General features: G+C 48.6%; 1 protein-coding gene across 1 annotated transcript; it reads right to left on the reverse strand.

Moving 5' to 3' along the window:
- Positions 1 to 643: 643 nt before the first annotated feature.
- RSPH1 (radial spoke head component 1) lies at positions 644 to 13,604 on the reverse strand (the record flags this gene model as incomplete). The annotated part of the gene is made up of 10 exons (XM_079705304.1): positions 644 to 669; positions 840 to 980; positions 1,742 to 1,901; positions 4,133 to 4,204; positions 7,250 to 7,385; positions 7,871 to 7,961; positions 10,268 to 10,310; positions 10,560 to 10,622; positions 10,725 to 10,838; positions 13,551 to 13,604. The coding sequence occupies 10 exons, from the start codon at positions 13,602 to 13,604 to the stop codon at positions 644 to 646; spliced, it is 900 nt and encodes a 299-aa protein (XP_079561430.1).
- Positions 13,605 to 16,654: the final 3,050 nt, after the last annotated feature.

The following is a 16,654-nucleotide window of genomic DNA, read 5'->3' on the forward strand; positions in this document are numbered from 1 at the left end:
TCTGACTTCCTGTTCTTCAAGATTAATGTTTCCTGGAAAGAAAAAGGAAATGTGAGTGTATTACCTTTTTTCTATTTAAAAATGCATGATTTGCTAGCAGATCTTTTGCAGTAGGTATTATAAATATTAAACATTTCTATTTATCAGGCAAAATCATGGAATGTTAAATTTTATCTTACACAGACTTTTATAGTTTTTCTTTTGGTACCAGTAATAAACTAAGCAAAAGGTTTATTCAGAGTAAATGCTAAGACAAAGAATATCCATGTAAGTGAGAGTAAAGGCCCAGCATTATCTTTTGCCTGCACACACTCATCAGTGAATAAAATTGCTGGACTATAATTTATAAGTAACACTGTTGAACCTCTGATCTCTATGGAAGCTGTACTCCACACTTCCCACCCTCCTCCCACACCCCCGTAAGAGCATTTGTGTGTATTAATGCTGAAAAATTAAATGGTAAGAGGGTTTAAATTTTGAAGGTGTTTGCTCTATATTATTATACATGCATTATAAAGCGTTATAAAGGTAAAAACATGTAGTAACATGAAGCCATGGGATCAGTCGACTGGGACCTGTGGCCCGAGGCATGCCGTATTGGTGAAATGCAGATTAGCAAGGACCGAGTTAGAGAGAACGTGCATCACACGGCTGTTCCTACCAGGACACCTAAGAAGGAACGACATTCCCAGCAGGGCAGGTCCTCTGAGACGTCCCATCCCTCAGGCCTGGCCCAAGGACGGCCTCGGTCAAAGGCAGAGAAAACCCTGCGCGCCCACCCCGGTGTGCCTTGTACCTCCTTCCCTCCCGCCCTCCGGGCCCCCAGAGCTCAGGCTCACCCTGGTCCAAGCTGTTGTAGCGGAATTCCTCTCCGACCTCCCTGCTGGCATCTCCCTCCTCCTCTCCGGGCTGCACTGAATCTAATTCCCCCTCTGACACGTCGGTCAGAGGCTGGACCTCCTCCGCCGGCTCTCCCCTGCCTGAGATGGAACAAAGAGAAACGGTATCAGCAGGTGCCTTGCCGCACCCACCCTGCTGGCAGCAGTGCCCGCTTCTGCATCGGGGGACCACTCCCCAACTCAGAGTCACAGCTCCACCCAGGCCTGGCCTCTGTTCCCTCATCCCCATCACAGTGATAGGTTCAGGGATGGGCATCACTGGTCTGAAACGCTAATTCCCAAGGGCTTTTTATTTTAAGTGTACAATATATAGCCCAAGGGTTTTGATGAGCATATGGAGAAAGAAGCTCTCTGTTCCCTAGGGTTCTTGAGCGGATTGGGGGGCAATCTGATAAAGTCACTGAGGTTTGGTCGCCAAAGGGGAGAGGGTGCTGGCGAGCAGAGCCCGTGCACAGAAGAGTGGAGATCCGAGCGCAGAGGCCTGATCCAGCCACACCTGAGGCTCTCTCACCCCCACCGCTCCAGTTGTACGAACCAATGAGTCAGTATCAGTATTTTTCCACTTAGGCCAATTGGAATTGGTCTTCAATCACTTGCAACAGAAGGGCTCCTGCCCAGTGTACCCTTTGACACTCCACAGCCCCCTGAGGACTTCTTAGGAAGCCCCCTGTGAGGGTCACAGAGAAATGCTGTCCAGATCCCCTTTAGGAAGGACCTGTCACCCCAGCTGCTGTCGGAGCCTTGCCCAGGTCACACCCACGGCCAATCACTGACCGAGGGGAGGGACTCAGAGCCTGCTTCCCGAGGAGCCCCACTCCATCTGCCCCCCAGGGCCTCCATACCCTCAGCTCCTGGGGCCTCCCCCTGGCCTGGTCCATCCGCAGCGGGCTGCTCCTGGGGGAGGGTCGGGGTCCACAAGGCCAATTCTGTGATTTTGGTCACTTTCCATTTTGGAACGACAGTTTCCAGTGTCTCCTCCTCCTCTTCCTCTTCTCCTCTTTCCTAAGTTAAAAAATGTAACTTGACCAACATGCATGGGATATTTAAAGTGAGGGGAGACGGGACAGGTTTTGAATTGCATTTGGGCATTTTTATAACAGGATTCAGTGATCAGAGTAATTGCCAACTCTCCATAGTATAATCCAAGGGCTGAAAATGAATCTTGAGAGAACGAGGATGAGACACGAAGGTGAGGGCAACACAGTTCCTGTGCTCATTCCACTGACAGCACAGAAGGCTCTCAGACGTAACGCTTCCTGGTTAAGAGATGACCAGGACTGGGCTTCCCTGGTGGCGCAGTGGTTGAGAGTCCGCCTGCCAACGCAGGGGACACGGGTTCGTGCCCCGGTCCGGGAGGATCCCACATGCCGTGGAGCGGCTGGGCCCGTGAGCCATGGCCACTGAGCCTGTGCGTCCGGAGCCTGTGCTCCACAACGGGAGAGGCCACAACAGTGAGAGGCCCGCATACCGCAAAAAAAAAAAAAAAGAAAAAGAAATGACCAGGACTAAGTGCCCTTTGCAGCTGCTCAGCCACATTTCAGCTCTAAGTTTCTTTAAACATAACAAAACAAACATTGAAACTGAGCAGGACCTTGTGAAGCTCCTGGACACAAAAGCCTTTCTGTGTCCCCCGTTTTTTGTTTGAGGGAATAGGCCCCTAAAACAAGACCTTCCCTAAATTCCAAAGGGCAGGTTCAAGCAGTTACTAATCAGGAAAGGGAGGGGATGCAGAGATAAGGGGGGAGGAACCAAGAAACAGTGGTGCAGCCTTGGGGCAGGGTCCTCCTTCTGCCTCAAGGGATACACGAAACAATGTCTTTGAGCTCTTCTGCAGAACTGAAACCCCCAAGAAATGGAAGATGTTAACTACTTGATGAAACATTGCTCATTCCAGAGAGAAGGTCACAGTTTGATAACCTTGAGAAGCTCATCAGGAGACCACCTGAGGCCAGATTAAAGGAGTGCAGGCCCTGCACACACCCTGATCCTTATCAGCAACCCTTCCCTTGAAACATTGCTATAAAACTCCTCACCAAATCCCACCAGGTTGGGACACACAGTTTTGAGGGCATTAGCCAACTGTGTCCCCCTTTGCCTGGCAAAGCAGTAAAGCTGTTCTTTTCTGCTTCACCCAAAACTCTGTCTTTGAGATTCGATTCAGCACAGGTGTACAGAGGCCAAGTTTCAGTATCAACATCATTGTAAGAAAAGGCCTAAAAACACCCAAAGACATCCATGTAATGACATGGAAGGGCATAAACCCTGAAGCTCTAGTCTCAAGGATTATGGAGAGAAAAATAAAATGCAATGAAAGTAGACAAAGTTCATCAGTTCCAAATGTGGAATAATTTATAATAATGAATAATTCCGACAAAGGTTAACAGCCAACACATGTCAATCTTACCAAGCATACTGGTCTACTTCTCAGTTTTGTAACTATCACAAAACTCCAAAGATTGAACATCAATCTATAAATATGGAAAACTTCACCGTCGCAAAGATGATAATACCTGTGACAAAGAGTGACAGACCCCTGCCTATTAGTTCCATTGAGTCACTCAGAAATACACTGCTCTCCTCCGTGTCCAAATGTCTGAGTTTCTCCAGGACAGTGGTGCTCAAACTTGAACTGCACCAGAATCCCGTGGAGGGGTTGTTGAAGTCCAGATCGCTGGCCCCAGCCTGAGTTTCTGATTCAGGAAGAATGGGGTGGGGCCCAAAACTCTTCATTTCAAAGAGATTCCCAGGTAGGGCCAAAGCTGCACGCCGCCAGGACTGCGCTTTGAGAACCACCCCCAGGGGTGTCTGCTCTCTCATTGGCTCCTATGTGTTTACGTGATCTCCCCCACCCTGCCCCCGTTCAGGCGCTCACTCCTCCAGCTGCTGGGGGTGTTGACAGCTGGTTGCTCATAACAGAGCTCCTCCCAGGAACTGCCCTCCATCAAAGGAGGCCACATCGTCCAGGTTTCATGCCCCTGTCCACGGGCAGCCCACAGCCGGTGACTGGTCCACATGCAGGTCAAAGGTCCTGGCCTCCATTCAGGACACTTTGAAGGGTCATCCCATTTCAGAGCTCCCATGGGGTCCCGTCAGAACCCAGCTTCCCCTTCTGCCCAACCCCCTTTCCTATACTCCCGTAGGGCAATTGGTCCCGACACAGATCTGTAGGATCAGTATCACCGAGCAGCTCGTTGGCCTATGAACGTAGGAGTGATATAGACTCTGCAACCTACCACGTCTGTTAAGCGATATTCCCCGTGCTGTTCACAGCCAATATCAAACACGTACTTTCCAGGGCCAACGGGCTACGAGCAAAGAGAAACCAAGAAATACTTCACTCTTGAGCGCCAACACCCAGTAGAAAGTACAAAATGCTTTATAAATGTGACTTTCATAAAACCTACCCCAAATCACGGAACTGGGGAAAATTCAGTATGGATTAAAGATGCTTTTGTGAACTAATGGCTAATGGAATGCAAAGTATAGGTCCCCTTTTGTTTGTTTTAAAAAAAACTTGAACTACATTTTATCTCTTTATAAAAGTAATGTATTTATGACAAAAATTTCACTTAGTTCACCCTCACAGTCAAACTAGCTAAAAATAGTACTACTGATATTTTAAAAAATTTTATCTATAATTGATTTACAATATTGTGTTAGGACTACTAATATTTTGATGTAGTCTCTGTAACCTTATTTCTAATACAGAGATTTTTTTAAAATAAAAATCTGACCGTAACTACACGTGCTGACTCTTATTCTATTTTTACTTAGAAATAGGGCATGAATGACCTCCCATATCACAGATATTCTTCCATAACATCAGTTGTCAACCTGGTATGTTATTTCATCAAAGAATTATAATCTGTTTTACTCACTTACTATTGTTGATATTTGGTATGCTGATACTTTGACAAAAAGTGCTATGGTAAACATACCCTGAGTTAAATCTTTAGGTCCACCCTTGACATTTTCCTCGGGGTAAATTTTCAGAAGTTGAATTTCTGGACAAAAGTATGTGTTTTATATATATATATATATATATATATATATATATATATATATATATATATATATACATACACCAGAGTAAGGCTCTAATAATTTTCTTTCCCACAGCAGCACTTAAGAGCCTCTCATCCGCAAACCCTTATTTTTTCTGGGCTTAACATTTGTTATACTTTTACATTTTTTATATATATGTAAAAAACAGGACCTCATCATTTTAAGTCACACCTTTTAAGTTATTCATAAGGCTGAATTTTTTTTCAACATTCTTGAAATTTAAATCATGTTGATTAAGTGCTTTACAAATTAAATGTTACAAATATCCCAACCCCATTTGTCAGATATCTTTTAAATTTTCTTTATGGTGTTCTCTAATCTATATTAGATTATTTTTATCAAGTGAAATCTTTTGGTTTTTCCTTTCTATTTCTGTATAGAAAGTCCTCTTCCTCATTCCAAAGGTCATAAATACTTATTCTTCTGTGACTTTCTTGTTTGCATTTAAATCTTTATTTCTTCTAGTAAGTTTCTTCATCTACATGCTGGAGGACAAACTTTGGTTTTATTTTTTCTCCCAAATGGTCATCAAGCTGTCCCAGCACCATTTCTTGACTTCTCCCCACCACTCCTTTTAACTGGAAATGACATCCTTTCAAGTGCTAAATTATTTTATATACTTCGATCTGTCTGTGGACTCTCTAACCTGCTTCACTGATCTATATTTCTCTATCCTAGTATCACACTATTTTCATTACTGAAGCTTTATAGTGTGTTTTCATAACTTGTCAGCAAGGATGTGAACAGGTAATTGTCTGAATGAAGAAAGTCAAACCAGCAATAAAAGTGTGTAAAGTTGCTGGGCCTCACCAGGAATCAGGGAATTGTATGTTAAAACTATGAGATAACATTTTTTAACCATCAGATTTGAAAAGAAAATGTTAAAGACTAATACTATCCAATGTTGATAGAAGAAGTGATGAAGAGACTCCCATATCCTGCTGACCAGAGTATAAACTGGCTTAGCTTTTCAGGACAATTAGAGTATCCATCATCATTTAAAATGTCAATACCTGTAGATTTCGCAATTCCAGTAACTAACCTACATAAAAACTTCTGAATGCACAAAAAGATAGCTTTTTCTCGGGGTATATTTTTGTGTCCTGATATAGTGTGGTTCTGTTTATGTAATTAAAATCCCCGTGCTGTAATTCTGTATAAGCTGTACGTATAAGTCTGTGCCTTTGCGATGCTTAAGGAGGGCAGGGAGGATCCAGAGCCTGGGCGTTTCACAGTTGGAAGCTCTGGCACAACTTTAAAGTCTTTTTCTAACTAGCAGAACAAAGCCCCACTTCTGCTCTTTTTCCTCAGATGAGTGTAGGTCCGCAACATTCATTGGTCCCTCCCAATTAACTTGTATCAAAGTCTCTTTCTCCTCCCACCTCCGTGTGCCGAAAAATATCTCATAGGGATTGGGAGTGACCTATTCCATGTACAGATCTGAGGGGAACGTGCCTTCACTTACAAAGACTAAAAGTAGAGTCTGCAATTAGGGCATGAATTATGTGGAAATGAAAACTGAGTTTTAAGGGTCTGAGGCTACTTTATTAAATCAGTTAGATGTTCCTCTGTCAAACTCTTAACACCTTTCATTTGCTCAGCAAACTCTTTCTTCGGGGAAAGTTTCTGCTCAACCCCTGATCAAGGCTACATGGCAAATGCAGGGTCGTAGGTAGGTTCCAAATTATTCAGGGTTTCTCTGCATCCCATCAGGGCTCGGGCAACAAGGACACGCAAGGCCACAGAGTCCTCCAAACAGAAATGACTCATCACGGGTACTGCGAACCGGAAGCCTTCAGACCCAAGGCCTCCAGTCCCACCACCACCTGGAGCAGGTGGGTGGGCGTGAGGTTCCAGGGAGGACCTGGTGGGTCTTCCTCCCTGCGGCTCTGGCTGCAGGCCTCCCAGGGAAAAGAAAGTCAAAACACCCACAGGCTCAACTGCAGGAAACGCTCAGTCGTTCCAGACAAATATGTATTTCATATCCGATTTACTCATGAGACCAAGGTCAAGATGCCCCCAGTGCTATAATGATTCCTGCTGCTGGGAGAGAGCATGGATGTTACTGAGATGCAGAGAAACGGGCTGAGCTTCCCCCGCCCCCGCCCTGCCCTCTGTGGGTATCAGTGAGGCTCGGAGCTCAGCACGGCTGCCCCGTTTCCCTATCTGGAGCGGGTGGGAGGGTTTGCCTGGGTTTGTCCTATTTTCTGCTCACACATTCACACGGGCTCGGGGAGGAGGGTGTTGCTTATTTCATTGGCAAACATTGCTGCCCGTTGACTTACATTTTTGTTCAAGAACTTGCCCTGGTACCTGTGGTTCAGGTGGATGAGCTCGGCCGTGCCCTTCTGCCGGCCGTTCACCCAGGAACCCACGTACTTGCTGCCCGTCTCCGCGTAGAAGTAGGTGCCTTGCCCGTGCCTGGTGAAGATGAGGAGCACGATGCACTTGGTTCCGTTGCAGTGAAAACCCTTCCAGGTTTATGAGACACACATTTAAATCAAGGGGGGGCCTAGGCTGAGGCGGGCTCACAAGAGGCTTCTATAACTGGGCCCAATCGAAGCACACCTCCTGCTCGTGGCCCAAGCTGAGAGCAGGCATCCCTGCTGGACAGCGGCAGCCTCCTGCCTATCAGCTGGCTGGCTCGGGGGAAAAGGCAGGGCTCCTGGGAGCTGCAACTCAGCCCCCAGAAGGTTCTCCTGTGCCCTCCGTGGCCTCTGGGGCCCTTGGGTGGGTTCCCGGGAACCTGCGCCTGCGCAGCAGTCCATTGCTCCCATGCTGGCCTTAAAGCCATGCACCGTGGGGCAGAGCTGGCCAGTGGGCTCTCCGGCCGTGATTCTGTTGCTTAGTCACCGTCATGTGCTCATGACGTGAACGGATCTGTGGGCCCAGGGAGAGAACCGAACCTTTGGTGAGCAAACCACTCCCCGGTGTAGCTGTCATTGTTGACATAGTAGTACACGCCGTGGCCATGCCTCAGGTCGTCTGCCCACTCCCCTGGAAGGGCCACACAAAAGCAGGGGTCAGGAGGAAACAGCTCCGCCCTTCACCGCTGCCCCTGCCCACTCTGACCCCCCTCCATCCCTGCCTCTCGGCCGGACCGATGGACACATGGAGCGGGGAGCCGGCGGAGGGAGGCTCAGCCGGGCCTCCAGGGGGACGGGCTGGCAGGTGTATGTACTGGGCCACTGTCGCCTGCAAGTGCTAACAGCGGCTTTCCCACTTGGCCGGCGGCACAGCAAGGCTTCAAGCCAGGGTTTGCTGCCCTAAGGACAGTGGCCCCAGCTCCACACTCCTGCTGCCTTGCGTGCGTTCAGTGATCCAGCAACAACTTGGAGGCTCCGTGGTCTATTCTCAGCCACTTGCCAGCATTTCAATCTGTTTCCCACCTCGCACCTGCTCCAGCGCCTGGGGCCGCCCCACCTGCACACCTGTGCTGAGCATCCTCGCCAAGCGGCCGGGAGCCGGTCTGCGCCCCTCTCGGCCAAAGCAGTGGCGAAGAAGTCTCATGTTAACTTGGGCTTTGGGCTGGAAGACTGTTGACTTACTGAGCTAAAATGAGTACTTAGCCTCCGACCTCAGAGAAGAAATCCCTGGGCAGTGACTGCGTCCTGCACCCGCTAAGGTACAAGACACGACAACTTACAACTGCCTCCAAAGACGTTTTATATGTTAGCTAATAACGTTCACAGTAAAAACTCCTTCAATCCCCTATTCTGAGTGCGTGTATATGTATCTCCACATATGCATATATCTTCTCATACATAACATATATAATATATATATAAATATATATGTTGTTCAAATTAGATTAACATCTACGCTGAAATCAAAATGACAATAATGAAATTAGGTTCATCAGAATCTGGAAAGAATTAAATCCTAAATTAGATTGTGTCAAGTTGATTTAAAAAGCAGATGGGCCCTACGTCTGGAGCCAGGCTTCCAAGATTTATGAAACAAAACCCAAGAGAAATTCCATCTCTAGTAGGAACAGCAGTGACACTGTCCACCCAGGTGTCGGATTCCAGCAGAAGCCCTGTTTCAGGATGGCTGTGTTCTGGTTTTATGTGGCCACCAGACAGGCAGCTCCAGCCCACACCCCCAGAGGGTGGAATCCGTGCTAAGAAGTGCTGCTATCACACAAGCTACATTGTCACCCACCAACATTTACTGAACACATACGATCCGTCAGGTCTGGTTCTGAGCATCTCACGTGTGTTCACCCATCTGATCCTCGCACTGCAGGGGAGAAGGCTGAGGCAGGGAGGGATGGGGTCCCCTGAACCAGGTCACACCTACTGTCACACTAGTTCCAGGGTTGGGCTCACAGATCTTTTTGGAAATCTGATGAAAACTAGATAACTTCTTCCCAGAAAAGCAGCCCAGAACATAACCTTTGCACACCATTTGCGAGGCTCACAACCCACCCCGGCTCGTCTCTCTCCCTGGGTTAGGAATGGCCTTCACCGGTCTTTGGGGTGAGACGTCACACTGTCGTCACACCAGGTGACAATGGTGGGTGGGGCGGCAGTGCAGTTCTTGGAAATAAGGTGACAAGAATCTTCCTGAGCCATAACATTGGCACGTAACGCACTGCGGCAGAGGTAAGAACATCAGTTTAACGAGGCAGAACGCCTCCCAGATCAGAAGCCTTCAGTGAAGGAACCACCATCTAAACCAACAGTGTGTTCATCAGAAGAGGGGCTGGTCAGAAGTGGAAGAGAGAGGGCTTCCCTGGTGGCGCAGTGGTCGAGAGTCCGCCTGCCCATGAAGGGGACACGGGTTCGTGCCCCGGTCCGGGAAGATCCCACATGCCGTGGAGCGGCTGGGCCCGTGAGCCATGGCCGCTGAGCCTGCGCGTCCGGAGCCTGTGCTCCGCAACGGGAGAGGCCACAGCGGTGAGAAGCCCGCGTACCGCAAAAAAAAAAAAAAATAATAATAATAATAAAGAAATGGAAGAGAGCAAGAACAGCTCCAAGAAGAAGACCCACTGAGCACCAGTTGACCTGGGTCCAACCCACTCCCCGAGGTCCGTGCTCGCCCAGGAGCCTCTCTCAGCACGTGGGCCCCCAGGAGGGAATGTGCAGGTCACAGGGACAGTCACATGTCCCCCTGTGGATCAGTTCACTAATTACAAGGCTCTCTGGTTTGTGCATCAACCCTGTGAGCACAGGAACATAGTTCGTACTTGTTGAATGACTGGGGAACTTGAAGCTTTCACGTGTGTCTCAGCATCCACAGAGAAGGTCCAGCCCCAAGTCCCCCACAACACGGACGTCTGCTCTGTGGTGCTATTTTACCTTCATATCTTGATCCGTCTGGATAGATAAAAGTGCCTTGACCGTGTTTTTTTTTTTTTTTTTTTTTTTTTTTTTTTTTTTTTTTTTTTTTTTTTTTTTGTGGTATGCGGGCCTCTCACTGTTGTGGCCTCTCCCGTTGCGGAGCACAGGCTCCGGACGCGCAGGCTCAGCAGCCATGGCTCACGGGCCCAGCCGCTCCGCGGCATATGGGATCCTCCCAGACCGGGGCACGAACCCGTATCCCCTGCATCGGCAGGCGGACTCTCAACCACTGCGCCACCAGGGAGGCCCCGTGTTTTTTATTTTTAACGTATTCTCCAATGTACCGCGCACCACTTTTAAATTTGTAGGTCCCCTGAAACACATTGATTATATAATTCATATCAATCCTGAATTTAAGAATTGCTAACAGAGTATTAAACTGGGTAAACCACCCACTCAAGTCACCGATTCTGACCTGGCCGTGTCTTTTGCCATGTTCGTATTTCCCTTCATACGTGTCCCCATTGGGCAGCCTCGCTTTCCCGTGTCCGTGCCGCTCACCGGCCTCGTTCCGCTCCCCTTCGTATTCCTGGACCGAAGGAAACAAGACGATCACAGTTACCGTTTATTACGCACTAACCAGGGACCTCCCTGGTGGTCCAGTGGGTAAGACTCTGCGCTCCCAAAGCAGGGGACCTGGGTTTGAACCCTGGTTAGGGGACTAGATCCTGCATGCTACAACTAAAGATCCCGCACGCTGCAAGGAAGATCCCACGTGCCAAAACGAAGACCCAGCGCAGCCAAAATAAATTTTTTAAAAAAGGAATAAAATAAATAAAAGCACTAAGTATGTGTTAGGCATTTTATAAATAGTATTCCATTGCATCCTCCCAGTGCTTGGCCTTGTCTTACAGGTGAGGTAGGTACCAGACCTGGGTGACATGGAGCATCCGTCCAAGGTCACACAGCTGGCACCTGTCCATGGTGGGACTTTCACTCTCTCCCTCCAATGTATTATGATAATCCTTTACACTGTAAACAAAACTGACCATTTTGAGGAAAATGCGAGGTGCTCCAAGTTGTGTTCTTTATAGGAACACATTTGAAGTAGCATTTGTGGGTGGAACATGTCCTAAACCCACCTTCCTCCAATAATACAGAACTTAAAATGCAAATCATCCCTGGGGTGTCTGTGGCCTGAAGGCAGCTTTGACCTTCAAGGAAGCTCTGATGGTGGGAGAAGGGCAGGGGGAGCTGAGGAATAAACTGGGCTCAGTTGTCAACTTGAGTCTCCCAACTCAATTTAGTTTATCTTATCTTTAAACTCCTATCAAGAGACTTAAGGTTCAAACACTCATAGCTAAGATCGATAATTAATCTATCTTAAAAGTAAATCAATAAAAAACATAATACAAGCTCGTCGCTTCCCTATTTTCTCGATCCTTCATGAAATAAACGTTTCTCAAGCACCTAATACATGAGTGTAGAGTGCAAATAATGAATAATGAAATGGCGAGGGCATAGAGCAATGACTTGACATGGCATTGGCTCTGGATGGACATTACACACAAGCTCAGACACATTAAGTCAAGGGCTTCAGAAACAAACATTTTTTGCAGTTCTTGTGCTTTTCTAGCACTGTTTGGGTTAGAAATTCATGCTCAGATTATAAGAAAGAATTTTATAACCTTACAAACTTGTTTCAGGGTTATTCTAAGTCAAAGTGTACAAAAGGCTCCTCCTCCCGCCCCAAAGACCTCTCAATACACCCAGTACTGAGACGCTGGGGTGCCTGAATAGGAAGAGAACCCTTGAAAATGACCCCAACTGTGAATCGAACCTGAAAATTATGGGCACTAAAAAGTTACAGATCAGTAGGGCCATTTGAGGGGACGAACTAGAAAGCTTACTAGGAAGGTGATGTAGCTTGGGTTCCCCAGAAGCAGACCTTGGATGGAGAGAGATTTTTTTTTAAGTGCTCCCAGGAGAAACCAGCAAAGGGGGTGCGAAAACAGACGTGAAAGAGGCGGCTGCCAAGCACGGGTGATGCCGGGTGATGTCCCAGACTCAGCCTCGTCGCACAGGGGGTTCTGCAGTGTAGATCACTGCAGTTTGTCCTGCCTTTTAGCACTAGCTGCTGGCTGTCCCGGGATGCGTACATCCCAGGCACTTCCACCGCTCCCTACTGGCCAGGTGGCTCCAGTGCACAGAGGTGCTTGTCTTGAGCAGCAAATCAGGCAGAAGCTGGAAGATGGGTGTGCAGAACTAGTAAAAAGGTCTGAGCAAGCACATCTATCTCAGCAGGGGTGCTAGATTTTTCAGGTAATTCTGAAACTATTTCAACTCTGTACCCTGCACACACACAACAGATGAGGTTCCCAACCTGCCAGCCAGGCAGTAGTCACCCTCTGGCTTCGGGTAGTACAAATATGCCCACATGGAGCCCAGCTCACATCACTGAATGTGCATCCCTTACCTCCTCTCTGCAGTCTAAACCAGGAAATAGTTCCAAAGACCCGGGTCATTTCCAACAAGAGTGAAGAAAGCACATGTGATTACAGGCCTGCATGGTAATACTTCAGGAAGCCTTCGCTGAGCCTGGGACCTCCTTGGCATTCCCTGAAGGCTGCCAGGAAGCAGCTTTCCTTCATCTTCCTTTAATCCTGAGGAGCCAGGCTCCATTACAGAAATAGTTTCAGAATAATATACAAAATTACATTCAAGAATAGTATGGTAGGGCTTCCCTGGTGGCGCAGTGGTTGAGAGTCCGCCTGCCGATGCAGGGGACACGGGTTCGTGCCCCGGTCTGGGAAGATCTCACATGCCGCGGAGCGGCTGGGCCCGTGAGCCATGGCCGCTGAGCCTGCGCGTCCGGAGCCTGTGCTCCGCGACGGGAGAAGCCACAACAGTGAGAGGCCCGCGTACCGCAAAAAAAAAAAAAAAAAAAGAATAGTATGGTAGCTTGGGATGACCCAACCATCCAAGGAAACTGCCTCGATGGAAGGTAACAGCAGGGAGGAGGACGCTTCCAAAGCCTTGGATTTGGAAATCTTTGCCTTTAACGGTAGGAGGAATCGGTGGAGGGGGAGCGAGAAGGGATTCGGCAGGCGGACGTCGTAACGTTTCACCTTTCACAGCCATCTTGCAGGACGCAGCGCCCGCTGTGGCCTGCGTGGTCCTTGTTCTTGGCTGGGCCTCCCAGTGGGACTGTGGCTGGCCTCCAGGCCACCCCACTCTCCGAAACCGGCTTCCAAGGGTCCGCGCACCCCTGGGACACCGCCCCCTTACCCGGAGATCTCACCCCAAGATCATTCTCTCCCTCCTCCTCCAACTCTTCCGAGCCCAGGTCCGACATGATCCCGCCCCAGTCTGGATCCCGGCTGCAGTCTGAGCCTTTCTAGTCGGTAGGTACCAACTGCCTGCGCCGCGTCCGCCGTCGCCATGGAGACGCGTCCAGGCCCGCCTCCCTCCCAACTGGGGCTTAGAAGCCGGAAGGTGGGGGTAGGAATCACTGTTAACCAACGCATGCTGTCATAGCAACGGGATGCATCCACCAATCGCCGCTTCGGACGGGAGAGAGGCGGGGCCTGGGGCGGGAAGGCGTGGGGAGAAGCCAATGGCAGCCTTCGGGGGCTGTCATAGCAACGAAAAGGGGAGCCTCGGCCAATCGTCGCGCAAGAGGAGGGAGGGGGCGGGGCCTGAGGCTTACTGGGTACCCACCTGCTCGCTAACCTGGACACCACGTGGCTGGCCCCCTTTAACCAGCTTCTGGGTGATGCTGCAACGAGGAGGGGTGCAGGAAGCGCGTCGGGCCAGTTCTCTTGAGGCCTTCACCCCTGCCTAGGGCTGGGCACTGCCCCTTCCGAGCCCCGGCCACTGGTTCCTCGGGTCCCTCGGCAGGCCCTCTTCACCTTTCTGAGCTCTTCTGATCCTTCGGTGTTGGCGGTCCACAGAGGTGTGTTCTTCGAGATCTTTTCTCGTGTTTGTAAACATCTCCTCCTGACTCAAGGAGTCGGCTCCGACCTATTAGCAGATGCAATCTACCCTGATGCCCGTCAGGGTTTGACGTCTCTCCTCCACCCTGGGTGTGAGTCCAGCCCCCTGGGGTTCCCATATGGAGCTCGCTCCCTCACACACGCCTAGACAGTCGCTCACGCGCGCGCGCGCGCACATACACCTGCACATTCACACTCACTCCCACTCGTTAACGGGCCCCTCCTCCTAGCTTCCCTCCGGTCATCTGACCCTCGGCCTGCCCAGGGCCCCTCATGATCTCCTTCCCAACTCGTCTGTCACCAGCGCTGATCCCAGCCTGTAAGCGCTAGCCATGGCCTCTAATTCAGCCTCTCTATCTCTAGCCTTCGGGACTCTCCGCCACCTCACGTTCCTCCTCTGCTCCGAAGCCCAAATGCAGACCAGCCTTATCCACTGGCGTTCAGTCCCTCCACGTTCAAGCCCTAAGTCGTCCTCTCAGCCTCACGGCCCACCATCCCCTTCCTATACTGGTTTAGATGCTTCAGACAAAAGAAAACCACAGGCACTTGCCGCAGTACATCCTTCACTTCCCCACTTCTATGCCTTTGCCTGTGCCAGACTCTCTCCCTGGAAAGTCTTCCTTCCCCCAGCCTCACCTATCAAAAGTCATAGCCATTCATCAAAGACTGGATAAGAGACCACTTCCAGAAAAAGCTCCAAATTCATGGTAAGGGTGCCCTCGTGGAGGAAGAGGGGAATGGGGCTTAGAGAAAGAGGAAAGGACTTCAGCTCTCTGTATCATCTATCTGGCTCTCATCCATCCATCTACCTATATATTTTAAAGGTCTGAGTGTGACAACATGCAAAATTTAATTTTAAGTAGTGAGTTTTTATTAGTATATATTAACCATAGTTCTCTGTATTTTTAATGTTTTGCTCTAAATGTCGGACACCTCCCTCCTGTGTTTCTATTGATCCTTCAAGTTAGCTGTGCTCACTGTCTCTCTCTTAATTCCCATCGTACCTTTAACCATCTTCATCAAATACACAAGACAAGTTCTGTCTCATGTGACAGTCATCTGGGTGGTTGTCTGATTTCTGGGTATCAGGAGCCATGCCGCCCTCATCTTCATTTCCCCCTCAGCCCCTCACATTTTGCACACAGTGGATGCTCAACCAACCCAAGGAAATCCAGTCCATATGGGCCTTTAGATCCCCTGGTGAGATAGAAATATGTTTTTCCTTTATCACTTTTATTTAAAAGAATCTCTATTTTGTGTGTGGAAATAAACAAAGACCACCCAATGAGGACAAGCAAAGACTATTTATTCGCGGCTTGCTATATAGCAAGGGATTCAGCCACCATCACTTGCATTTTGGCAGAGACCCAAAGGCAGGCAGAGGAGTGGGAAAGCTTTACAGTGGGAAAAAGGAAAGGGGTTGGTGCCCTGATTGCACGCTGTGGTTGTGGGAAAGCTGCCAGAGGGCTCACGAGAACCGAGACATCCCATGTGTTTGGTTACGGTAAACACTCAGCTTTCTCTGGTTGGTCCTAAGGGGGAAGGGGGGTCAGAAATGAGGGTGCCTCTCAGTTACGATCAAGTCCTGGCCGTTTGGAGCCGATTGTTAAAGGGCTTGTTGTTTGTTCCTGGATCAGTTAGTAGAGCTCGCAGCTGACTTCCTGCCAGTCTGGCCTACAGCAGGCTGGCTTCTTGCAATGGTTACTGTAGATAGTGGGTTGGTTTCCTGGGCTTGTTGCTGCAACTTGTGGGTCAGAGTTCTATTCCTATATACGGTTTGGCCATCGTACATTTGTATATCCAATTTTAAGGTGTTTTTGCAAATTATACAAATAACTGTGTTTCATCTTAAATCTAAATATTGCATGGTGCTCTTAGTTGCTTTTGAGATTTAATACCTTCAACAAAAAATAATAACCCCAACTTTTTATTTATTTAAATCTAATATTTAATTATTTTAAAAAATTGATCTAAATGGAGGGAAAACAGGTCTTAAAGTCATCATCATTTAGTGGAAATATTACTCACCTAGAGCCAGAATGCCCAATTTCAAATTCTGGGTTCCCACGGCCGATTAGCTTTGGTGACCTCAGGCAACTCACCTGCCCTGAGCCTCAGTTTCCTATTCTGTAAACTGAGGGGAATAAACCCTTCCAAACTCAAAGAGCTGCCCTGGGGATCAAAAATGGTGTTTTATTAATGTATTGTTATTTATTATGATAGCTATATAATGCCATCAGTGAAGATCTAACAAAGAAATCACATATCATTAATAGAAAGTTCTCCTCACACCCACCCACCCCCCTCCTGTGTTGTGTGATGTTGCTGGGGGATGGGGAGATGGGGGAGGGTAGCAGTGCCTGAGTAAACACAAAGGCCAAATCCATGAGGCGAACAGCTGAAGAATCGA

The sequence above is a fragment of the Hyperoodon ampullatus genome (assembly GCF_949752795.1).
Source record: "Hyperoodon ampullatus genome assembly, chromosome: 5".
Lineage (NCBI taxonomy): Eukaryota > Metazoa > Chordata > Mammalia > Artiodactyla > Ziphiidae > Hyperoodon > Hyperoodon ampullatus.